Here is a 25,920-nt window from a genome sequence, read left to right as displayed (position 1 = left end):
ATACTACAAACCTAATATGAGGTTTTGTAGTTTTGAAGATTTTCTTATACAAATGACAAAGGTAGAAAAATGAGGAGTTATAGTGTGTTAAAAGATTAAAGCTACAGTGTGAGGGAGTGAGAAATGTATGTGTTATATAAATGGAACATGAATACTATTAAAAGTATTATTTTTAATGTATACTTCTGAAATTACTGTTTCTTTATCAAGAAGGGATCTTACATCTTCTGTAGCACCTTCTTCACTTATACTTCACAGATCTTGAAAATGTTTAGACTCAAGTCAAAATTATCCATCATGTGTAATGTTCAGTTACTAACTTGGTTATCCCTCTTTTATCATCCACAGTTCCACCAGAGGCAAAGATGACTGACATAGCAGAGAGTGGTAGTACCAAGCTGAAATGCACAGTTAGTGGATTTCACCCTCAAGCTATTGATGTTTATTTTGTTAAAGGTGATAATGACAAAATTGAAACAGCAACATCCACTGGAGTTCTGCCAAACAATGACGGAACATATTATATTGAGAAATGGATAGAAACTGATCCACAAGATAAATATCATCACTCGTGCCACATTGAGCATGAAAGTTTAAAATCAACGCTGATTGTAAAGCTCGGTAAGTAAATAATTTTAAAACAGCATTATTAATGTATTCAGTGTGTTGTAAAGTATTGTAATGAGGTACAGCTAATAAAATTCAGGTGACCATGTTTTTGCGAAACCAACTGACTATGATGTTTTCCTAGCATTCAGCTACAATTAGGTTAACCTTCTTGCACATTCATAGCTGAAGTTGTCTGTATCCCTTAGCTATGGCCTCATATTTTTCACCCTACAGCTTATTCATGCAACAACAGCTTATCTTTTTACAAAATAAAACTCTCTACATCGTTTCCATCCTCAGTGGGAAATAAAATATCAGAACATACGCTAAGTAATACCCATATAAAGTAACCTTTCTTACACAAGCAACAGAGACCTCCAAAGAAGAAATGCAAGCAACCTTAACCCCCTAACACAACCCAAATGACACATAGCCCACAACCTCAGTGTGCCACTCAACCACAGCCCATAAGGTGCAACAACGTACCCAACACTCTAGTCATAGGTGACTCTATAGTCAGGCGCACAGGCTAAACAAGGAGAAAGTTACTGTCAGCTGCCTGTTGGATGTCAGGATCTGCCACATAATGCACGCACTCAGGTCACTCCACAACAAGTACAAATATGACTCTGTCATTGTCCATGTTGGTGTGAATGACCTGAGACGTACCTCCCTGGACTACATGAAAAGAGACATGGAGGAGCTCTCCGATCTTGTAGCCCAGGCAGGTATGACCCTAGCCCTGAATAGCATCATGCCATCACCTAGAATGATACCACAGTACAAGGACAAAATGATTGACTTCAACAATTGGCTAAGCTTTGGGTGTCATTCTAAGGGGATCCAGTATCTGTCTGCCTGGGATGACATGATCGACAAACCACGATGATTTGCCAGAGATGGCCTGCACCTGTCAACCTTGGGATTCCAGATACTGACTAAGGGTCTTGCCACCCCTATAGTGCCTTTTTTAGGCAAGGTTCAAATGACAAATTCATCACCATAACAGGTACAAGCCAGCAAAATCTGAGGGTAATGCTACTCAATGCTAGAAGTCTAAACCTCAAAATGCATTCACTTGAGGCACTCCTTAAAATGGAGGACATCGACATCTGTGCAGTGACAGAGACCTGGTTCAAGGCTCCAGAGAGCACCACTGCATTACCAGGCTATAATTCATACCACACCTTTCGGCCACCTTACCTGGACCGAAACACTAAAGGCAGAGGCGTATCCATATTAATTAAGGATACCAGACCTCCAGGCTAGTTGCACAGCATAATGCATCCGAGATTATCCAAGTGCAACTAACTCTGGGCAAGACCGCAATCCAAATTGTAACTTGCTACAGATCCCCCACCATGCCCCAGGATTCCCACTCCTCATTTCTTGATACACTGAAAATATTAGGATACAACCCAACACTCTAATAATGGGCAATTTCAACTACCCCACCATTACCTGAGAAAACTACTCATGTACCGACTACACACCAAAGTCTTGCCCTAATCTAAACTGTCTATATCCTTACAGTGATGTTATGGTGATAAAGTCTACAGAACTAGAAAAAGTAGTCAGTAATCCCCTCCTTAAGACCTCGTCTTCATTTCCATGAGTGACAACTTTCTTGATCTGTAGGCCCCTTTTTCAAGAGATCAAACATTTTTAAGAATACATCATTAAGCTTAAAAGCCAAGTGCTCTCACCTTGACCACAGCTTAATAACTTACACCCTTGATATGTTATCATATAATCAGTGAATATATTGGATCATTAGCAAATTTTACTTTTTAACAGTTCTCTCCAAAAAGCTCAACCCAGCAAACTTGTCAAGGTTAACGCTTATTCATATTTTGGACTTGAGCTACTTGAAATAGCCAATGTGAGTTACGAGCTTTGTAATATAAAGTGAGGAAAACACTGTGCTGGATTGAACAGAAATATGGTTCTTCTCCCAAGATATTCTTGCCTTACAACAGATGCTGTTTCTAAACAAGTCCTGATGTTAATAAATAGGAGTAATATATAAGGTATCACTGCTCAGCACTGGAGGAAGGCTACTGTTGTATGCTCATACAACAATGATGTTCAGTGCTAAAGGAATTACAGTTTACCTCTGAACTTCATTTCCTAGATAAACTGATTTAAAGGATGATTCACTCTATATTCTCAGGTTATCATAAGCAGTTCAGTTTTATTACACATGATCAGCATGGTTTTCAAAAACACTGCCTTAAATGAACTTATTGATCATCTTTGGGACAGTCATAATGCTGATCACATCGCAGGAGCAGCCCTTTCAATTCTCCTGAGTATTTGGTGTGGTCGGTTATAATCTTTTACTGAATAAGTTATCAGAATAGGATGTTATTATCCTCTTTTGGTCTGGCTGAAGCAGTATTTCTACTGTAGATCATGGAAGATGAGGTGTGGGAGTCATATCATATTCAGCTGCTAGAGTGCCACTGGGTCAGTGTTTGGATCTGCTTATAAAACTGAACTGCTTCTAAATAGTGCAGGATACTGACTGCAGGATAAGTACTAAGATGGCACAAGAATCTTGTAGTAATTGGCCGTTTTGGGCCATTTCTATCTCTTTGAAGTTCCCTGCATAAAAATCCGCTCCTGAGAGTTTTTTTCGCTTATACTACTCAGCAACAGCTCCTCGTGGTCCTGCAGAGTGGTGCTAGCAGCAGAGAAATGAAAAGAGTGACTGCTTTCAAGATATAAGTATATTTTTTCTGTTTCTACCTGTGCGACCTTCCTTTCTCGACGAAAAGTGAGTTTACACTGCTGATTTAACTGTTATAAGCTTGTTTTTTGCGTTTTTCATTACCTGCACTTAAGTTAAAAGTTGTTTGTTGTAATTAACTGTTGAGGCTGCCCACTCAAGTGCACCAGCCTGTGCATTGCATATACTGTAATTTTCCTGCTGTTTTCTTGAAAAAAAATCCTTATTTCCCGCCTTTCCTTAATTAGAATAGTCCCCTATACAGGCTTTGCTGTATTCTGGACTCTTGGATAGTTCCTGTGTTGCCCATTTCCTTACTTGGATAGAAGGAAGTTTCTTTGCTCACCAGTGGGAGTGGGGAGCCTTGAGCAGCCTATCTGTCCCTAAAGGAGTGACCTCAGCACAAGCATCTTGTAGCAATTGGCCGTTTTGGGCCACTTCTAGCTCTTTGAAGTTCCCTGCATAAAAATCTGCTTTTGCGCGGCTTTGCGCGATTGTGCACATAGCGCAGCATCGGCCAGCGCCGCTTAATCAGGTTTAAACTATTCCCGGCTCCACAAAGCCTGCTCTTCACTTTTTCCCTTAGAACTGCTCTATTTCTCTAAGTAAACACCCTATTCTCAATCTAAGGCCCTACACTTGCCCAAATAAGCAATCTTACAATCTAGCACTAATATACTAAAAGCACTACATCCTCATATACCCTCTACAATTACCTTGCCCCCTATTGGTCCTTTTTAACTGAGTGATAAAAGAGTCACCTATGCTACTCTAGCATGTCCAAAGGTCAGTTAATTGTTTCCTCTCCAGTCCAACTGGTGAATCTGGGAATCTTAAGGCAATGTTACAACTGTCTCATGTACACGGACAACCCTCTCCTCCTCCAAACAGGATCAAACATATGTGAGAGATGCAACCATATAGCCAAACTGGAGGCCGAGCTCTCTCACCTCAAAACTGGTGTAACCAGTCAGGAGGAGAAGGTAACATCACACAACACTAATCCAGTCTCACATAGTCCTGCCACAACAGCATTCCAACCACGCAAGCACACAAAAACATACTCAGAGGTTCTAATTAAAAATCTACCTAAACAGCAGAGACCGCCAAAGCAGACATCCAAGCAAACGCTACCCCACAACAAAACACGAGCAACACATAGCTCGCAAAGTCAGTGTGCCAAACAGTCACAGCCCTTAAGGCAGAACAACACACCTGACACACTTGTAATAGGTGATTCTATAGTCAGACACACTGACGTCCCACTCACCAGGCTGAACAAGTAGAAGGTCACAGTGAGCTGCCTGTCGGGCGCTAGGATCCGCCACATTACGCAAGCACTCAGATCACTCCAAAGCAAGTACAAATATGACTCGGTCATAGTACACGCTGGTGTGAATGACCTGAGACGTACCTCCCTCGACTACATGAAAAGAGACATAAAGGAGCTCTCCGATCATGTAGCCCAGGCTGGTATGACTCTGACCTTGAGCAGCATCTTACCCTCACCTAGAATGATGCCGCAGTATAAAGACAAAATGATCGATTTTAACAACTGGCTAAAATTTTGGTGTCATTCAAAGGGGATCCAGTGCCTGTCAGCCTGGGATGACATGCTTGACAAGCCACGTTGTTTCGCAAGGGACGGCTTTCACCTGTCACTCCTGGGCTTTCGGATACTGGCAAAGGCTCTTGCCACCCCCATAGTGCCTTTTTTAGGCAAGGCTCAAAAGACAAACCCACCTCCTTAGAAAACACTAAGAACAAGAAACTAAGGGTAATGCTGATAAACGCCAGAAGTCTAAACCTCAAAATGCACGCACTCAAATCTCTCCTTAGTGTGGAGAACATCGATATCTATGCAGTGACAGAAACCTGGTTCAAGGCTCCAGAGAGCACCCCAGCACTACCAGGTTATACCTCATTATCATACCATGCTTTTCGGCCCCAAAACCTGGACCGAACCACAAAAGGAGGGGGAGTATCCATATTTATCAAGGATACCCACACCTCCAGGTTAGTAGCGTTGCACGAAGCATCAGAAACCATCCATGTGCAACTAACAGTGGGCAAAACTGCCTTTCAGTTTATAACATGCTACAGACCACCGTCTCAAAATCAGGAATCCCACTCGGCTTTCCTGAAAACATTGGAGACCATGTGATCTCTCCAAACACCATTATATTGGGTGACTTCAACTACCCAAACATTGACTGGGAGCATTACTCAAGCCCCAACACCCTAGTCCAAAGGTTCCTGGAATTTATAAACTCAAATGCTATGGAACAACTAGTCAAAACTCCCACAAGAGGGGAAAACATACTTGACCTGATCATCACCAACATGGGGACCCTATGCTCCACACCAGAAGTAGTCCCCTCATTGGTAAGATCAGACCATAAATTAATTTCACTGGATATCCAAAACCTGACCCCACCCCCAGCCCAGAAAACCACAGTGAAAAACTTCTCAAAAGCGAACTTCTCACTTCTCAAATCTGAGGTGGAATCCTTCAAGGCCCCAGAATCAGTGGAAACTATGGCCCAAACCACAGAATCCTATATAAACGCATTCTATGGACACATCCAGGAATGCATGGACCATGCTATCCCAAACAAAACAAAGACCCAAGCATCCAAAGGCAGGTGTCCAGTCTGGTGGACCCCAGCCATAAATAAGTTGTACAACAGAAGGAGGAAGCTACTACAAGCTAGAGCAAAATCCCTAAAAGGGAAGGCATCTCTGATCAGTACTAGCAGAAAATTATGATCCCTCATAAAATCATCCAACGCCAGCTTTGAAAGAAAAATTGCACAGGTCACTAAAGACAATCACAAGGCTTTCTTTAGCTATGTTAGGAACCTGGGATGCAACTCCCAGATATGCTCAGAGTTGATTCTAAATGACAAAAAATACACTGAACCCACAGACATTGCCAACATCCTGGCAGACAGTTCAGTGCAAACTTCTCCCCCCCTTCCCCCCCTAAAGAGCAAATATCTATCCCAGTAGAGTGCAGCCTCCATAACATCTCAGATGCTCAGGTGAAGGCCGCCCTCTCCAAGGCAAAAAACACTGCTTCAATGGGACCAGATGGTGTCCCGGGTTGCGTCCTACACGAACTCCAAGAAGAACTAAACCCACATGTAAAACTGCTGTACAGTCTCAGCCACACTACTATGTGGCATACAGCAACAGTGGTCCCGCTCCACAAAGGTGGTGCCTCAAAGGACCCTGGTAACTATCGCCCCATAAGCCTGACTAGCCTTATCTGCAAGGCCATGGAGAGGATCATCATGGAACTCATAAACAAAGACATTGAGGACCTACAGACACTGAATCCTACTCAGTTTGGCTTAGTCAAGGGCAGATTCTGCCTCTTGAACCTGGTTGACTTCTTCGAAACAGTCACTAAGACCATAGATGAAGGGAAGGTAGTCCACACGGCCTATCTGGACCTCACAAAGGCATTTGACACAGTACCCCACTTGGGCATCATAGATAAGCTATCCAGCTTAAACATAAACCCCTATGTCACAAGATGGGTTGCTAACTGGCTCAAAGACAGAACCCACAGAGTCAGAATTTCCGGAGTCATGTCAGACTCGAAACCGGTCACAAGTGGTGTCCCACAGGGCTCGGTCCTGGGACCTCTCTTGTTCGGCATATACTTTTCCGAGGTACAGGCCAGCACGGGAGGACTATGGCTGACCAAGTTGATGGATAACTGCAAACTGGGCGCCATAATTGACTCTCCAGCTGACACAAACATCCTTCAAAAAGGTCTCACAGAGATGGATAACTGGTGCCAGAGCCATGGTGTAAAACTAAATGCCAAGAAGTGTATAGTCATACCGTTTGGCAAAAACAAAGTGCCCACCAATTACCACATAGGTGGAAACCCATTAAATACAGAAGAAGTAATTAGGGATCTGGGGACCCAAGTTGATAGCAATCTCTCCTTTGACAACCACATTGCCAAAGTGGTTAGAAAGACCTTCTACATAGCCCACCTTATCACGAAAGGATTCACATCTAGATCAAGGGAGTAATAGTGCCCCTTTATTCATCCCTCATCAGGCCCATCATAGAATGCAGTGCCCCTTTTGGGATGTACCTTACCCGACACCTGCAGCAGCTAGAAAGACCCCAAAAGTACCTCACAAAGAGGATCAAGGGACTTAAACAGATGCCATATGTTGCCAGGTTAAAGAAACTCCAGCTTTACTCAGTCGCATACCGCCTACTTCGAGGCGATCTATGCCTGACATACAAAGCTATGTCCAACTCAGAATTAATGGACATGCTCCACCTTAGAAAATCCAAATCCCTTAGAACCACGCGCTTGAGGGACTTGAACCTCAGCACAGAAATAAATAGAACGTGCTGGATGGACAGATTCATAACCCAAAGGCTCCCTTCGCTTTGGAATAGAATCCCGATCCATGTTAGGCAGAGCACCTCACTGACTCTCTTCAAGAGGAATCTTGATGAGTGGATGGGAGATCGTAAGTTTACCCCGGGGATTACTTCTGTGTCACTACTAGACAGAGGCACAGTAAACTAACCTTAAAAAGGGCACAGCAAACTCAAACCTAAGGAAGGGCGGCGAAAGCCAAGCACACTTGGGCTAGGCTTATAAATGCACCAGGGCAGATAGCCTAGTATAAACCTATGAATCTCTGGGTTTATTTTAAACAAGAAGTATCAGTCCAACCTACTTCAGATTTATGACTTGATTATACTGTAGCATGACAAAAGAAATCAAACTGGTATTTTATCCCTTGACTTCAGTTAAGTCTTTATACTAGAGCCTCACAGAGGACAGAAAGTCTGACTAAAAGGACTTAAGAGTAAAAAATCACCTGACTAAATGGACAGAAGGATATACGGCTGTTATGTGGCAATTTACTGAATAGAAGGAACAGTGAAAGGTGAAGGAGCAAACCTTCAGAGGGTCTGAAGAAAGACAGTGGGCTAAAAATGGCATCTGTGGTTTAATGCAGGGAACTATATTATATGCAGTGAATATAGTAACAGTTACAAAACAACTGGAATTCAGATCTTTAGAAAAGGGTAGGAGCAAACTACATAGGAAAAATGGGAATTGAGGAAACAGTACATACAGGGGAGGAATGAGGTTTAAAAGAAGGCAGGACTTAAATGAGCTATATAATGTTTGACTGAAAATGATTGGGTAGATTATAAGGGATGTATAATGTTTGCAGCTGGGAGTGTCAGTATGGTTTATAATGTCAAATGCTTGCAACTAAGATTGTGTTGGTGTGGTTTGTTTTCATTTATATAAATGTGTCATCGCTTATATCACAAGTGATATCTTAATAAAGATGTTTTTGTTAAAAAAGAAAGGACTGGAATTGAATAATGTATGTAATGTTGCTTAGGTTATATGATATACAGCAATATATATGAAGTATAATGTTTGTTATGTTAATATAGTTTGATTACTTTTATATAAATGTAAATTTGCCTATATCACAAGTGATAATTCAATAAAAGTGCTTAAAAAATGCAGGGAAGTGAAAACTGTTTTTGAGCTGTAATACTCCCAAAGTGAAACACTAGCTGAAAAGAGTTCCCATAAGATGCACACATCAGGAAAAATGCCTTGGTATGGTAGTAACCGCAAAATTGAAACTACAGGTATAAAACAAGAAAATAACAGTCATGCCACTAAGATGCTGGGCTGTATCCTTAAAGGAGCAGTCTTTATGAATGGAAGGGTTATATTACCCTTATTTAGACCCTTTGTCAGATCCCAGCTGGAGTACTGAGTTAATTAATGATGGTTATACAGGGGTAATGATATGAATCTAGTCAAGTAATGTAGAAAGAAAGGCTACCGGGGTAATAAAGGGAATGAAGGACCAGGGGTACAGAGAGGGTCAAGGTAGCTAAATCTATTGTCAGTCAAGAGGAGATGTAATCTGGATGCACAAGACACTTAGGAAATAGTATGATGGCATATAACTCAAGAGGAGAAACATAAGGGGGGTAACTAGCAGGTCTACCAAGTTAGGGGTACAAAGTTCAACTTAGACATTATAAAATACGTTTTCATGGAAAAAGTAGTGGATACATGGACTAGATTACCTGAGTAGGTGGTGGACTGTTAAGGCCAGAGTCCCTCATTAAGACTTGTGATGGTAATAAAGTAAGAGAAGGAACATAGGAAGAGTAGATGATATTAGCTAAACATGTAAGGCAGGCTAAGCTCTTTTTATGACATCATAACCATATAATGCAATGTCTGATGTGAGGCAGGCATATTGTGTTGACACAGTGAGTTACTTGACAGATGGTGCCACTATTTGCTTCTCTGTGGCAACTAGGCAGGTTGTGACCTTCAGACTGCAGTCTTTATTTAATTATATAGGGAATGTCATACACAGAACTCACTTATAGTGCATGCTGGGAATACCAGCTTAATGATACCGAATAATAAAATCCTATCAAATACCAGAACAGGTTTAATGGTTAAAGAACATTAAATAATGTAATTATGATCCCCATTTAGAACCCATCACTTCCAGAATCTCAAACTATTAGGATGGCTGGACTTGGAAAGTCAGCTTCTTATACAGCAACTTACAATTATTCATAAAATTCTGCATCATCCCACAAATACTCCCATACTCTGTAACCTTATTAGCCCATACAAAAACCTAACAACCCTACAATCTGCCAGTAGGGTACTAGTATCTACCTTAAAACCCAACAACAAGTCTGGGGATTGCCTGTTCACTAACTCTGTTGGTAACACTTGGAACAAGCTTCCAACTGAACTAACATCCGTTTCATCCACTCCACTGTTTAAAAAGCAACTAAGAATCCTCTTAAATTCACAGTGGCTATGCCCTTGCACTAATCCAGACTGACAGTATTCACCTCTTCCATGACCACCTCTGTTGGCTATTATAACTACTCACTGTTGCTTTGTTTTTTTCTCTCTGTTAATCTACTGAAGAAACACACTTCCTATGGAACCAATATATATATAAACACCTAAACTGCTTTTTGTATTGGATATTTTTCATAAAAGGTTTTGTAGCTATGTATAACTATCAATAACATGTATATTGTTAGTATGTAATCATTGTGTCATTTTTTGCAATGTCTTGGAGGTTTTCTCCCCAGGCCTCTGCTGAAAATGGACATATATCCAGTCTGACTATCCCAGTCAACAAATGTAAAATAAATAAAATAAAATAAAAATAAATAAATGAAGGCACATCCAGCCTCATGAATGTAATACCATACTATATCTGAAATGTAGTTACTTTAATCATCTTAGCTGTGTCAGGAAGAAAAGTTCTGGTTAGGGTGAGGCATTGTATATAAACAGGTTTTGACAAACCATCTAGTGACTCATGATGAAGGGGGAGAGTTTTAACCATGCGGTTATGAGCAAGGTTGAAGAAATGTTGCTTTTAACAATGGACATTGCTAGAAAGAATAGTCCTAGAAGCAGATGGTGGAACCGGATCAGTTTTGGCTGATGAGATTACCATGGTGATTAAACAGTATTGCTGTGAATAGGATACAGGATTGGGTTAGATCCAGCCAGACATGCAAAGATGCTACACACTGCTGAAGTCTCATGACTAATATGCATTTTCAATACTGTGTGACTGGCTGAGACAGTAATTATGGCTAGGGAGACTGGAATAGTGGTCCATTTTCAGAAGAGAGTCAGGAGGGTGTACTTCAGTTATTGAGGGGTCACACTCCTCAGCTTGCCTGGGAGAGTATATGCTAGAGTGCTGGAAAGGAGGATTCATACAACACTGAACCCTCTGATTCAGAAGAGCAGTGTGTATTCCATTTTGGTCATGGAACAGGGGCTCAGCTCTTTGCCCCTGCACAGCTATTGGAAGGTTATGGGTATTTAGAAATACTGTCCATCTGTGTTTTGAGGACATGGAGAAAGCATGTCAGCATATGTCCAAGAGTATCCTGCAGAAAGTAGCACAATAGTACAGGGTTACAAAGCCGCTGTTGTTTGCTTTTCTTTCCCTGTATTTGAGTAGTGACAGTTGTGTTCACATTATTTTTTTTTTGGATCCCCTCAAACCTCATTACTACCATTCCAGCCCAAAGTGCCCCACATCCACAGCAAGTTTATTAGCCATCCTGTTGCCCCACCCCCACCCCGGACTTCCAGTAGTGTTGCTGGCTCCAGTCATGGATCTTAAGGGTATCCTGGGGAACTTAGCTGTCTCTGCCTCTGTCTGTTTTCTTTTTTTTTTTTTTTAATTTTGTATGTCCTATCCATTTTCCCTGGCCAGTCCCCTACACTTGTTGGTTATGTCTGAGGGCAGCTGTCCTCTTTGGACCATGCCTTCCTTTAAGGACTGTCACCAACAAGTCCCCTCCCTCCCTGGGAATGGCACATCCATCCCTGTCTGCCACTTCATTGGTCACCCGAATGGATAATTGAACCCAGGATGGCTGAGCTGTAGTCAGGGCTTTATTGTGCTCACATTCTTGGCATTAAGTTGAATATGTCCTGAGTGGGCATAGAGCTTTGTCCAGACTGTACCTTGCCTCCCTTCTGCCTGCATTTGATTTTCATGGGCAGGATATCAAGGGACAGATGAAGACTGGATAATATCCAGTTTGCTGTGAAGGTTTTATCTTTGTTGTTTTCAGACAGTGTTGTCGTCTTAGCATCAAGTAACTGTAATCTTTTAAGATGTCCTTGAGTTATTTGCTATTGACTGTAAAACAGGTAATATGAAAATAAATACCTCCAAGTCAGAGGTTATGGTTCTCTCCTTAAAAATAGTGGATTGATCTTAGCAGGTAATGAAGTAGCAATTACTCCAAGTAAATGAATTTAAGTATCTTGGGATCCTTTCACAAGCTAAGATAGAAGGGATCAGGAGACAGATCAGTGGATGAAGGAAACTGAACAGCAGGTAGTTACAAAAGTAGCAGTACTGTAGGCACTGGGCTGTTGTAGAAAAGTGAGAGCTGAGTCACAGAAAGCAAGGTTCCTGTCCGCTCATCTATGATCATGACCCTTGGGTAGTGACTGGAGGATTAAGATCACAGATACAGGCAGCAGAAATGAGTTTCCTTTTCAAACTAATTGAGATCACAGCCCATAACAGAGTGAGGAACTCAGTAAATCAAGAGGCATGGAATACAGCCACTGCTCCGCCGTGAAGAGTAGAGTCAGTTGAGGTGGTGTGTGCACCTTTGAAGATGCTCCCTGGACATCTCCAGTAGGATGTAAACTAGGCACAACCCATTGGGAAAAGGACATAGGGCAGGTGTATGAGAGATTATCCCCCAGGATGAACTGGAGATTGTTGTTGGGATAGAGATCCTGGTCCACCCTGCACAGGTTGCTGCTACTGAGACTGTCACTAGGGCAAGTACTTTAGAAAATGATGATAGTTTAAATAATAAAATGTTTGTCTCCTTCAGTCAAGTTACTACTGAGATCTATACCGTTACCTAGGTACTTATACTGCTGTGTGAAACAGATTGTTCTTGCAGCTCTGCACAAAGCTCTTAAGTGTAAATGGAATTTCTCTTTGATAGTGTAAGTTTGCTGTAAGTCTTCCTGCAAAAACCGTTCTCCCTTGCAATTTTAAGTCCTGAGAGCTTTTGGGGTAGCAATCTTTTACAGCACATACTGTAGTACATATTTTTTTATCCTGCTAGTAACCTAAAATCGCCTCGCCTTAATACAGATAATAACAAGTAGCATATCAAGTTTTGCCAGTAAATTATGTTTTAAGAGGTGTGTATAAATAACTATGACCTTAAGAGTGAATCTGAAGAGGTCATAATCATTTGTACATGACATAAAAAGTATAATTTCCTGGGAAAACATTTGAAATATTAAATTCTACATAAAGCATGGCAGGCTTTAACTTTCTTTGCATTTTTACTTGTTTCTTTTGCTTTGATTCTGTGTGACTAGAAGCTTCTCTGACAGAATGTGGGATGTGATTGGTTGCTTTTCTGGGCAGGATACAGTGCATTGGTCCCTGTGTTTTGGTCTAAAGTTAGTCATTCCTATATGCCTTTCCATCTCAGATTTGCTAGGAAAATTCATCCTTATTTTCCCTTGGGTAGCAGAAAAAAAGTATTATTTCAGATTCTCGGGTCCCTGGCAGTACAGGATTTCATTCCAGTGCAAGACACAGGAACTTTTGCAGCTGAGGTAATCTGGCCCCACCCTGAAGCCTGGCTAATCTGTCAGAGCACTCGATCCTACTAGAACTTCTCAGAGATCACTGAAGTTATCACAAAACCTTTCACCTACCAGTGGAAGAAATTTTTCTTTTTTGATATCCAGTCCAACTCAGTCTGTGAATTTACTGGTAATTTTCACCCCTCTCCAGCACCGGTTGGAGTTGGAACATACCAAGACATGGTCAACCGTCATTTTTCTGCAACTTTGGTACATCACAACTCTCTGAATAGCTGGATGGTGGGCCAGCTCAAAGTTATCTGGCAGTTCTTTTAGATGGTCCTGCAGTTTTACCTGCCTTTGGAGAACATTTTCTCACTAGGATTTTAACAATGATTGGCAGACTTGGCCATCCTCCATTCAAGCAATCTGATTTGAAGCTGATCTCTTAGAAGACTTGGTTTTTGGTGGTGATTGCTGTCAACTGCATGATCTTGAAATTGCAGGTTCTTATTTGCAGGGGATTGAACTTTCATAAGGCCTAAAACTAACCCTCATTTCCTTTTTAAGGTGGTCATAGAGATGACCTTAAACAAGTCCTTTCATATTTATATTTTTCCTGTAAGGAATGTAATTCAAGGGAGGAGGAGTCAGTTATGGAGTGGGATCAGGAAGACAGACCAGCATGTTGTCTCCTTTCCTGGAGCTGACAAGGGCTTGGTGATTAAGCAAACCTCATTTAAGTGAATTACTGTGTATTCTTTATATCATTTGGCTGCTAAATGACATTTTTCCCAGTGCAATTAAAGATCACCCCACTAGGGGCTGTTTCCACTGCCTTTTTCAAAAACATGCCATGGTCATGTGGCTGTCATTGTACACCTTTCCAGAAGTCATTTCTCATTTTACTCTCCTTGCTTTAGGATGGAGCCTTCTGAACCCTCGTTTTTTCACTCCCCTTTGTTTCTGCCTCCTTGGGAGATGATTTAATACGTCTTGGGATTCTTCCCAGCTGTTACTTACTACAGAGGGGCCTCACTAAGTAAGATACAACAGTCACGCAAGTACTTGTTGTATCAGCTGATCTCTGAGAAGGGTGGTCTGGCAGTTTAAGCAGTCTATTGCTTATCATTATGTATACAGATATTCTATTTAGAGTAATCAGAATACTGAGAAAGGTTTTGACTATGAAATCTTGACAGCTGTGGATCTAAAGGATTAAAGGAAAGTAGTGCAGTTAAAAAATACTTTTTTAATCAGCATTTTTAAAGTTTCTTTGCCTGGCTTTCACTTTGGTGGACAATTTTAAATGGTGTTGCTGTATCCTGCTAGACAAAATTAGCCATTCACATAGTGTATGGCATAGCAAGAAGGTTGAACATTAATTTGCTGCAGTAAAATGGATATGCAAATTCTTAAAAAATATCAAACATTTGGTAATCTAACAATGTCAAAACAGCCTTTTGATTAGCTAGTTATCTTCTTGCTAAATCTAGAAATGTTTAAAAGATTAAAGGAGTCTCAGATTTGCTACCTTTTTATAACTATCTTGGTGTGTGGACCACCTTTCCTCCCTCCTTTTGTCAGCTCTGTGTCTTGTAAAGCAGTTTATTGGTGATAGCAGAGTGGTAAGTGGTTATATTCAATTTCTATATCATTTATATTTTTTTAGATTTAAGTGCTTGTGGCACATTTTGTGCATGTATAACCATAATAATACAATAGAAAACTCATACTTAGTGTTTAAGGCGCCTTGCCTTAAGGTAAGGAACTAATGAGGTACAACCATTCATACCAGGATATCTATCTACTTGTAACTTGGTGATCCATTGTTGTTCTAGTTCTTCAGTGTGGTTTTCTATATCACCACCTCTATTTGCCCTTACTATCTGTTGTAAGATTAAAAATTTTAAAACAATGACTACTATATATATGTGTGTATATATATATATATATATATATATATATATATATATATTTTAATGATTATTACCAATAACCATCAGGGATGACATCTCCCTTTTTTAAATATTTAAAATATCCCTTTTATTGTGTATATTTTACTTTTTCTATCATTTTTATGTAATTTTTCTTATAGATATTGGTATATGTTTTTATGTCTGTGGGGAAATATTTCTTTAAAATGTGATGTCATACTAATTGTCTTAGTATTTAACCAAGCATCAGTTGTAGTGATGTGGTCTGATGAAGCAACATCAAGTTGTGAAAGCGCTTACCATTTGTTTTCTGCAATAAAGTACTGTGACTGATTTCCAGTGTGAAACTTTGGTGCCTTAATTTACTTTTGCTGTTGTGTGTCTTTGGGCACCTCAGTGTACCTGAAGCCGTTTGAGTTTGTATCTTACTTTACATCTGTGTTTGTTTTTGGTCCTAAAATTCTGCCTTATTCTTGCATCATAAATGTAGGGAAAATATGGGGATGCGCTCTACTAAAGTTTAGGGGAATGAAGCTTTTAATTTCATCATTAAAAGCGTCACTTATGTAACAAGTGTCTTGATAGATGACAGTGTCCTTAATTAAGTATAAAATTAAATGAAATGTTAATCATTCATTCACGTTATCCAGTTTAGGGTCATGGGGAAGTCAGAGCCTGTTACACCACTCAATGAGCATAAGAATGATGACCATTTCTGAGTGAGTCACTAGTTCATTACAGGATGTGCAGCAGTGGCGTAGCTGGGGGACGGGGACGAGAGGGGTCGTCCTCCCCAGGCGGCACTTTTGGAACTGTCACATAGTTTTAATTTTTAAAAAAAATGTTTTTTAAGGGCGTTCTTTAAGAACGGTCCTGTAGTATCATGTCGTGTTCTTGTGATCACATCTGTGCGTGCTGTTCTCCTGCGCAATTTTAAAATACATCTGTTCCAAGTAAGGAGAGTTTTCTGCTGCTAATGGGTGTGTGATCATTTTGCTGCCTGTTCCAAGTAATGAGAGTTTTCTTATTGTTGTTCACATTTGTCTTTTTGCTGCCCCTGCCCAAGTGCATCATCATCATTTGCTGATTCTTATTGCTGTAGTGTTTAATTCATGCTCATTTGCGTGCTGGCTTTTATTGCTGTAGTGTTTAATTGTGTGTAAGTGCTGTTTTTTATTGCTATAGTGTTCAATTGCATGTGTGCTGGTTCTTATTATTGCAGTGTTTCATTGTGTGTGTGTGTACTGGTTCTTATTGCTGTAGTGTTTCATTGTGTGTGTGTGTGTGTGTGTGTGTGTGTGTGTGTGTGTGTGTGTGTGTGTGTGTGTGTGTGTGTGTTGGTTCTTATTGCTATAGTGTTTCATTGTGTGTGTGTGTGTGTGTGTGTAAAATGCCCCGATTAGATATACCTGGTGGGTAGTGTTACTCAGGCTCAAACCCGGTACCTTAGGTACAAAGGACAAGAGCCTGAATTCTCTACCCATGCCACCACTTGTGATTCAAGGAGTTGAGTCCATAGCTCTCAACTGTCCAGATTTTCACAGAATGTCTGGAATTTCTTTTGGTCTGTTCCTCTTAAAATTTGTGGTTTTGTGGCAAATCAGTGAGAACTGAATTCACTAAATAAAGATAGTCATTTAAGTTTCGGTCTTCCTATTTTTCAGGAAACACATGGTAACACAAAACACTCTATTCTAGCAGCTTTCTAAGATTATACCAGCAATGTTTAAAAGGTATCCCTGGTTTTGGACCTTTGTTCCCCCCCTCCCCCTCTCCCCCCCACCACCACCAATAAATTTTGGCTTTTTCCAGATTCTTTGGGCTGCATATTTGAGAGATTTAGAGTGTCAAGTGGATTTTACAAGGAGTTGAGTGCTTCAGGAGAAGGGCTGTGTAAGCGGGGCCCATTTGATCATGATTTTGTGAGGGAGAGTGGCAGCAAACTCAAAGACAGCCCCGAGCGACACAAACTCTAGCTACACCACTGATGTGCAGACTTGTATATATACACACACACACACACACACACACACACACACACACACACACACACACACACACACAAACACGCATACACATTCACCCTAATGCATGCACAAGTAAGGGCAATTTTTGGGGTTAGTTAGTTTAATTACCGCATGTACGTGGGATGTTGGACAAAACCTGTAAAACTCCAGATAGCAGAGGGAAGACATGGCAGCCTCATACAAAATGCATTTTATAAGGGGAACCAAACCACTGAGCTGAGCACTGTGAAGAAGCAATGTGAGCCACTGCACCAGCATGCCTCCTTCTGTAAATAATACAGGACTTAAACTTCGTATCCTATAGACTTCAGTAGACAGTGTCCACATGATGTCCTTCAAGGATGCATCTGCAGTCCTTACAAATGGGTTGTCCTGTCGTCAGGCAGCCCTTCGGTCGGCCGGATTCCAAAGTCTGGGTCTGGCTTCGGCTGGTGTCGCACTTCACCCGACGTCATTGAGGCAGTTTTTCGGGTATAAAGGCATCAGCCAATGCCATTTTCCTCAGTCTTTCTTGCCGCGTGGCGCCCGAAGCAGAAGCTGTTCGCAAGTGCCGGTCGGTCAGATCCAGAGATTACTACTACCGAATACTACTTCGAAGACTTCTATAAAGCTAAGTACCCCGTTGGGGACTCTTTCTTGCCTCAGCCGATGTCAGAGAAAGTTAATAATTGTTTATCTTGTGGGAAACAAATACCTCATAAAGATTTCCACTCCTATTGCATACATTGCTTAGGCCCAGACCACGGCGTAGCAGCTTGTCTAGCCTGTGCTTCTTTTAACCGACGGACGCTTAGGCGCTCGGACTTTGCTGAACAGATTTTCGGCTCGATTTTGCCTACATTATGCCGCCGGATCCTCCGACTCATAAATAACCAAAAGCGCAAAGAAAAGGACCGACACTCGCGGTCCGCGGTTTCGGCTGAAACGCGGTTAAGCAATCCACGAGTGTCTCGGTTTCGGCGAAACCAAGCAAGCGGTTCTTTCTTCAGCAGATAACTTGCCTTCTACGAGGCCTCTTCTGTACTGGTAGAAACGGCTTCTGAAATCCAGCCTTCTGTTGCGATTTCACAGGATTTATCAGACACCATTCCACTAGATATTTCTACCCCTGCACGTGGAGCTGCTAGGCCTCCTCCAGCTATGTCTATTAAGGCCTTTGCCAGGGCTAAAGCAGCCAAAACTTCCATACCTGTGCCTGCCAAGCCCCCCTCTCACAGGCCCAGCACCAGTTCCCATATGCTTTCTTTGGCACAGGATCTCATCACTTTAATTCGTGGATCCCAGCCTCATTCAGACAGGGCCTCTCTCCCTCCTCCAGAAAAGAGGCCTAGAGCAGAGCCCCCTGAGCCAGTAGCCACAGATGATTCTTCTGATGACTCAGATCATACAGACCCTCCTGAGGCTTCTTATTCTCCTTATGAAGACTCTGATGCTGAGGAGTCCATCCCTTCAGCCTCTCCTCCTGAGGAATTTTCCTTTGGAGAAACATTGCATGCTATGAGGGAACAATTTCAGTGGCAGGGCCAAGATTTCTCAGACTCTAGAAAAAGGCTTAGGACCTTTCTACACTTACCACAGCATAGGTCTTTAGCTATTCCTCCAGTTCTATCTGTTGTTGATGATGCATTTAATGATGCTTGTACTACTCCTGATACTTTACCTCCGGCTCCTGCTAAAACTGATAGGTACTACAGGGTCCCGGACACTCATCACCACTTATATAAGGCCCCTTTTGCAGATCCAGAGACTATCTCCCAGGGCCCTAAAGCTGTAGCAGCTACTACTTCTAAAAACCCCCTCCCCTCTGAAAGGGAATCCAGGTCCTTAGAGAGATGGGGTAAAAAAGTTTACACCTCTGCTACTTTGTCAGCTAGAGCCTTGAACTGCCAATTTCATATGATTCAATATCAAGAGTTTATGCTTGACCAGTTGACTAAAAAGCTGTCCTCTGAAGAATCTTTAGATAAAAAGTTTGTTCAAGAAATGTTACATAACATACAGCAGGTTAGTAACCATTGTTTAAAATGTGGCTATGATGCACTGGAGGCTTCCTTTAGATCAGCCATGACTGGCACAGTTATCAGGAGGCATGCATGGTTGAAAGAGCAGGCATTACCAGACCATGTCAAATCTAAGCTTTTGGATGCACCTATGGACAAGGTCAATTTATTTGGTACCCCCGCACAGCAGGTTCTGAAAAAGATGGAAGAGAAAGCAAAATCTGTGCAAACAGTAAAAGATTTCTTACAAGTTCAACCTCCAAGGTTTAGCAGGAATTGGCCCTCCAAGAATTGGTCCTTTGCAGACTCCTCTAAGGCGCAAAGAGGCAGGAATAGGCGCTCTAGAGGCAGAAACCAATCCAGGGGTGCCTACAGGGGTAAGCCAGTGGCAGGGTAACAACCAGCGAGGCACGGATACAGCCACCACCACTACAACAGCTCAATCACAGTTACTTGGCGATAACACCCCCTACCAGGAAACAACTAGAAGCGCCCTTATGCGGAAAGCTAACATTATTTTCAAGAAACTGGCACTGCATTACAAGAGAAAAATGGATTTTGCAGACTATAGACAAAGGTTACAGGTTCCATTTCCATACATTACCGGGAAAGAGAGGAATGCCAAACCTACCACCTTCTCAAAGGGCAGAAGCTCTAAAACAAATATCTCAATTATTAAGAATGCGTGCTGTGGAAAAGGTACCATTGATGGAGCAAGGGAAGGGATTTTACTCCAGGCTCTTCCTGGTACCAAGAAAAGAAAACAAATGGAGGCCTATTCTAGATCTGTCCGCTCTAAACACATTCCTCATCGTTCCAAAATTCAAAATGCTGACCCTACAGCAGCTTCTTCCCATGCTGGGCAAGGAGTCTTGGCTGGTAACTCTAGATCTCAAGGAGGCATACCTGCACGTCCCCATAAGACCAATTTGCAGAAGATACCTCAGATTTCTTGCAGGATCAGAGCATTATCAATTCTCAGCATTGCCCTTTGGCTTATCTACTGCGCCCAGAGTGTTCACGAAATGCCTGACATCAGTAATCGCTCATTGCAGACTTCAGGGAATTCAAATCTATCCCTACCTGGACGACTGCCTGATACAAGCAGACAACAAAAGCAAATTAACAGAAGACTTACAAAGAGTCATCTACCTGCTACAAGCCATGGGATACACAGTCAATACAAAAAAGTCAAGGCTGATTCCATCCCAAATAATAACCTTTCTGGGTGCAGAACTGGACACATCAAAACAAATGGCATTTCTAACTGCAGAAAAGAAAGAGCAACTTCCTCTCTATTTCTTGGCATTAACAAAGCAGAGCCATCTAACTGCAAGAAAAGTGCTACAAGCTCTAGGCTTCATGGCATCCTGCATAATTCTGGTCCCTCATGCCAGGCTTCATATGAGAAAGCTACAGTGGTACCTAAAGAATTTGTGGTCTCAGCACAAGCACAGCCTGGAAACCAAAATTCCAATGATCCCATGCCTGAAGCAAGAGTTCTTATGGTGGGCTCAGGCCTGTCAATCAAACACAGGACTGCCCTTCTGCAAAAGTCAACCAAGACAAACTATCACGACAGATGCCTCAGACCTCGGTTGGGGGCACACATGATGGACAAGTGCATTCAAGGCCTATGGACTCAAGACCAACTGCATCTGCACATAAATCTAAAAGAAATGATGGCAGTAAAATTGGCAATCCAGGCATTCAGACCTCTTCTCCACGAAGGCCAGCTGTTGATAAGGACAGACAACACCACAGTTATGTGGTACATCAACAAACAGGGAGGCACGCACTCATACCCCCTATGCCGGCTGGCACTAGACCTATGGGATGTGACTCTGAGCTACAACCTTCAGTTACAGGCAATTTATGTACCAGGGAAGGAAAACATTCTAGCAGACATAATAAGCAGAACTACAACAGATGCCCACGAATGGATGCTGCATCCGGACATCTTCAAAGCCATCACAAGAGAATGGGGATTACCACAAATAGACTTGTTTGCATCCCCATACAATCACCAGTTGAAGAGATTCTGCACAAGGACTTACCACCCACTTGCTTGGAAGGTGGACTCCCTATCCTTCAGTTGGAAAAGCCTGACAGCATACGCATTCCCACCACTTCCTTTGATGCACAAGGTACTTCTCAAGATCAAAGAGTCCGAGGATCATTCTGATAGCCCCAGACTGGCCAAGACAACATTGGTACCCACTGCTGAGGAGCATGTCCCGGGAACAAATATGGAAACTGCCCCTGATCCCATTACTGCTGACACAGAACAACTACAACATTCTGCATCCAAACCTAAAAACTCTGCAGCTAACTGCCTGGAACATTACATGACAGAAATTAACCCAAATTTATCCCAAAGGGTTAAGGACATAATCCTGGAGGCTCGTAGACCTTCAACACGAAAGAATTATGCAGCAAAATGGAAAAGATATCTCATCTGGAGTGCTGCAAAGGGGCAAGCTGTGACACTGGTGAACATAGCCAACATCCTGGAGTACTTGGCCAAGCTCTACCACACAGGCCTGTCCTATTCCTCCATAAAGATACATGCATCAGCTATTTCAGCACAATACAGCTTGGATCCTCCTGTCTTCTCGCATCCTCTGCTCAGACAGTTTCTGAGAGGAATTAAAAATGTAAAACCTCCCAGGAAACCTCCATTGCCAGCATGGGACTTGAACTTTGTGCTAGAAAAACTGACTCTGCCTCCTTTCGAGCCAGCAGCTACAGCAGACTTGCAATACTTATCCTGGAAAACTGCCTTCCTGCTGGCAATAACTTCAGCAAGAAGGGTCTCTGAACTACAAGCATTAATGGCAGTACAACCCTTCCTGATCTTCCATCAAGATAGAGTGTCCATGAGAACAAATCCTACATTTATGCCTAAGGTGGTATCCAGAGTCTCTTTAAACCAGGCTATCCACCTTCCTACATTCTTCCCCAATCCACAGAACAGGGGAGAAAAGCTCTTACATACCTTGGATGTACACAGGCAATTATGCTACTACCCGGACAGGACAAAAAACAATAGAAAAACTGACCAGCTTCTGGTAGCTTATGCAACAGGAAAAGAAGGAAAACCAATTTCTAAACAGACAATCTCCAAATGGATAGGAAATTGCATTAGACTTTGTTACTCCTACCATGGAAAGAAAACTCCAGAGAACATCAGGCCTCACTCCACAAGGGCCACAGCCACTACCACAGCTTTCTTCACGAGTGGCTACCAAGGACATTATAGAGGCTGCTACTTGGACCTCCGTGCATACATTTGCCAAGCATTATAACTTACCTCTATACTCTAGATCCCATGCTGGCTTTGCCACTGCTGTTTTGCAAGGGATCCTGACTACACCATAATCTATTCTCATTACCTCCTCCCTAGTTTAGCTATGGTATTCTACCCATTTGTAAGGACTGCAGATGCATCCTTGAAGGACATAGTACAGTTTTGTACCTACCATAAATGTAGATGTCCGAGAGGAATGCATCTGCAGTCAAGATTACCCACCCTCCTTCCCTCTGAGGTACTCCTAGGGTATTTACCAATCTTCAGCTAGCTTGGGGGGATCTATTATGGTGTATTTGTTTGTATATATGTACATATATGTTTATTTTGTGTGTTTGCTCTCTACTATTTGGAAACTTTGGCATTTATCCAAATTTAGCCTACCAAGAGGGCACCTGGCATCTGGGGCAAGAAACACTGAGGAAAATGGCGTCGGCTGATGCCTTTATACCCGAAAACTGCCGCAATGGCGTCGGGTGAAGTGCGACACCAGCCGAAGCCAGACCCAGACTTTGGAATCCGGCCGACCGAAGGGCTGCCTGACGACAGGACAACCCATTTGTAAGGACTGCAGATGCATTCCTCTCGGACATCTACATTTATGGTAGGTACAAAACTGTACTTTCTCCCTTCACTCACACCATAACCATAAGGGAAGGTTTTAAGATTACAAATGATGCATTTGCTTAAACAGAAAGTTATGAGTGACTGATTAACTAAACAAACCTGTAGTGCAGGTACAAATATAAAGGAGATACTTACTGTTGATATTTGTGTTTAAAGTATTATAACATAGAGTACATCAACATTGTAAACCCAAACTGCCCCATTCTCTGTAATACCTTCAGTAAAGATCTTTTTAACAAAAGTTAGTTTATTCTTCTTTTCCTTTACTTTCCTATTCTGTTTCCTGCTGATACTTCCCTTCTGACCACAAATAAGCTGTTGTACCCCATGGACATGATAAATGAGGGTATAGGTAACCTGCAAATGCTGGTCCCATCAGAGTTCGGCTTTGTTAAAGGAAGTTCATGCTTATTAAATCTGGTGGACTTCTTTGAGAGGGTCACCAGAGCAATGGATGAAGGCAAGAAAGTGCACACAGCTTACGTCAACCTGGCCAAGGCTTTTGATGCAATACCCGACTCAGGCATTATAGACAAGCTTACTAATGTCGCTATAAACCCTTTTGTTGCTCACTGGATAACTGACTGGCTCACTGATAGGACCCAGGAGGTCAAAACAGTTGAGGCCACCTCTAGCAAGATGCCTGTCACTAGTGGAGTCCCCCAGGACTCATTACTGGCTCGCCTCCTTTTTGTCATCTATTTCTCTGCAATGGAAGCAGATGCTGAAGGTTTATGGCTAAGTTTACAGTGGTTATCTGGAAAAAGTCTGCAGACCTAGTATTCTTCAAGATGTTTTGTCTCTGACTAACAAATCGTGCCCCAGTGCTAAGAAATACAAAATTGTGCCCATTGGTAAATCAACCAGCCCAGCTAATTACCATGTTAATAATACACCCCTAAGAGTCTACCCAGTGGTCAGGAATCTGGGTACACAGGTAGACAGTAGCCTTACCTTTGACCACCATATGGCCACAGGGGTGAGGAAATCCTTTTGTGTTGCACAACTTATTTAAGTTCCAGTCTGTGGAAGAAAATGCTATGGTTAATTATTTTTGTGTTTAAAGTTTCAGTATAGTGTTCCTGTTTCATTCATCTTGAGCTGTTGGCTGGGTTTTCCTTCCATAGGTGCAATATTTTTTGAGGTTGGGTAGAGTACTGTAAAAGATGACGTAGTAATTGTTAAACATACCAGAACTGCATTCATTTCACTATTGTACGCTGATACATTTGGTGAATGCATGTTTTGTCATGGGTGAAATATGGCATGATGCAATCTGCCCAGTGCCTTAGAAATATGTTTTGATTATTTTGATAAATCCATTTAATTATCTACATTTATGATTATTTTTGTTGTTAGAAAAACAAGTTTGTGAATCTCTCTTTAAGGCTGACTGTACAATGTTAAATTGCCATTGCAAGGTCATAGCAATAAATAACATAATGAATGAAAAATATATATTTGTTGTTGCTGTCTAAGTTAAATCAAAGTCAGATGATTTTAAAACAAGCTTTTGATCTGGATTCCTAGTTACTGGTCCAGATCTCATCAAGCCCAGTGATCTAGCCAGGCAGCTGGATGGTATCTGACATGGAGGTTCTGAAAATGTACTCAGTACCGGTAAACTGGATGCTGTGTGCTATAGCATACTATGTTTATAGCGTTATGCAGTAACTGGTCCAAGGCTGTATATAGGTAAATCTGTTATAACTTATGTTCCATATATATCCCAGTCACTGATCAGCATGTATCGCCATGGCTACTACTGAGCAAATACCTAACAAGTTCTGTGCTATAGTTCAAGTAAATTCATTGGCAGGGGTATCCATGAGGTATGGCTGCCTTAGATGTACTCAGTCCATGCCCCCTTCTCAATTTGTCAGTGAAGTCTGCAGTTGTCTTATGGTAAAGATATAACATGCATTAATGTCCCCTGTACCAGCATATGGTTATTGACTGTTTTTAAAAATGATATATAACAAACTAAGTAGATCAGTATCAATGTAATCACAAGCCTGATTTCTGATGTTTGTCTAATTCGATCTCAATAATTTACTGTTCATTTCAGATCAAACATCCAATATTGCACTCATTGTTGGGATTGTTATTGCTGTTGTTGCCGTGATCCTTATTGTCGTAATCGCAGTGGTTATCTGGAAAAAGAAGCAAAAAGGTAAGGACGAGAAGAGACTAATGGAATGACAAAAGGGCGGTTGGTGAACTAAGAATGCATGTTTGCCATGCTTACTTAGTCTGTTGTGTTTTAGACTTTGCCACTAAAAACGTGATGTTAATGTTTACAGATGCTAAGGCAATGTTTTAACTCCCAGTGCAGAAGCAAGGAAGACACAACATAAGATACTAGTAAAAAAAACAAAACACTTACATTCTTATTTCCAGCGAAAACAAACTGGTTAAACTATAAACTTAAACACGAAGCAGAGGTCTTCAGGCACACTGATCCAACGCAAAGAAAATATATGTGTAAACGAATAAAACAGGTTTAAT

General features: G+C 41.7%; 1 protein-coding gene across 1 annotated transcript; it reads left to right on the top strand.

The window, feature by feature from the left end:
• The first annotated feature begins 322 nt into the window (after positions 1-322).
• Positions 323-25,614, top strand: LOC122810573 (major histocompatibility complex class I-related gene protein-like). Its single transcript, XM_044082152.1, has 2 exons — positions 323-621; positions 25,481-25,614. The coding sequence occupies exons 1-2, from the start codon at positions 366-368 to the stop codon at positions 25,612-25,614; spliced, it is 390 nt and encodes a 129-aa protein (XP_043938087.1). The 5' UTR covers positions 323-365.
• The last annotated feature ends 306 nt before the right edge of the window (positions 25,615-25,920 follow it).

Source organism: Protopterus annectens, chromosome 9.part0, assembly GCF_019279795.1.
Source record: "Protopterus annectens isolate FY-2018-M chromosome 9.part0, PAN1.0, whole genome shotgun sequence".
NCBI lineage: Eukaryota > Metazoa > Chordata > Ceratodontiformes > Protopteridae > Protopterus > Protopterus annectens.
Note: the sequence above shows the minus strand (reverse complement) of the source record. Positions and strands in the feature narration are given on the sequence as shown.

What these genes read in the sequence shown, in the direction of transcription:
- LOC122810573 (XM_044082152.1), top strand. Translation starts at nt 366, where the DNA reads ATGACTGACATAGCAGAGAGTGGTAGTACCAAGCTGAAATGCACAGTT. An exon ending in AACGCTGATTGTAAAGCTCG is followed by an intron (nt 622 to 25,480) that starts GTAAGTAAATAA and finishes TGTTCATTTCAG; the next exon opens with ATCAAACATCCAATATTGCA.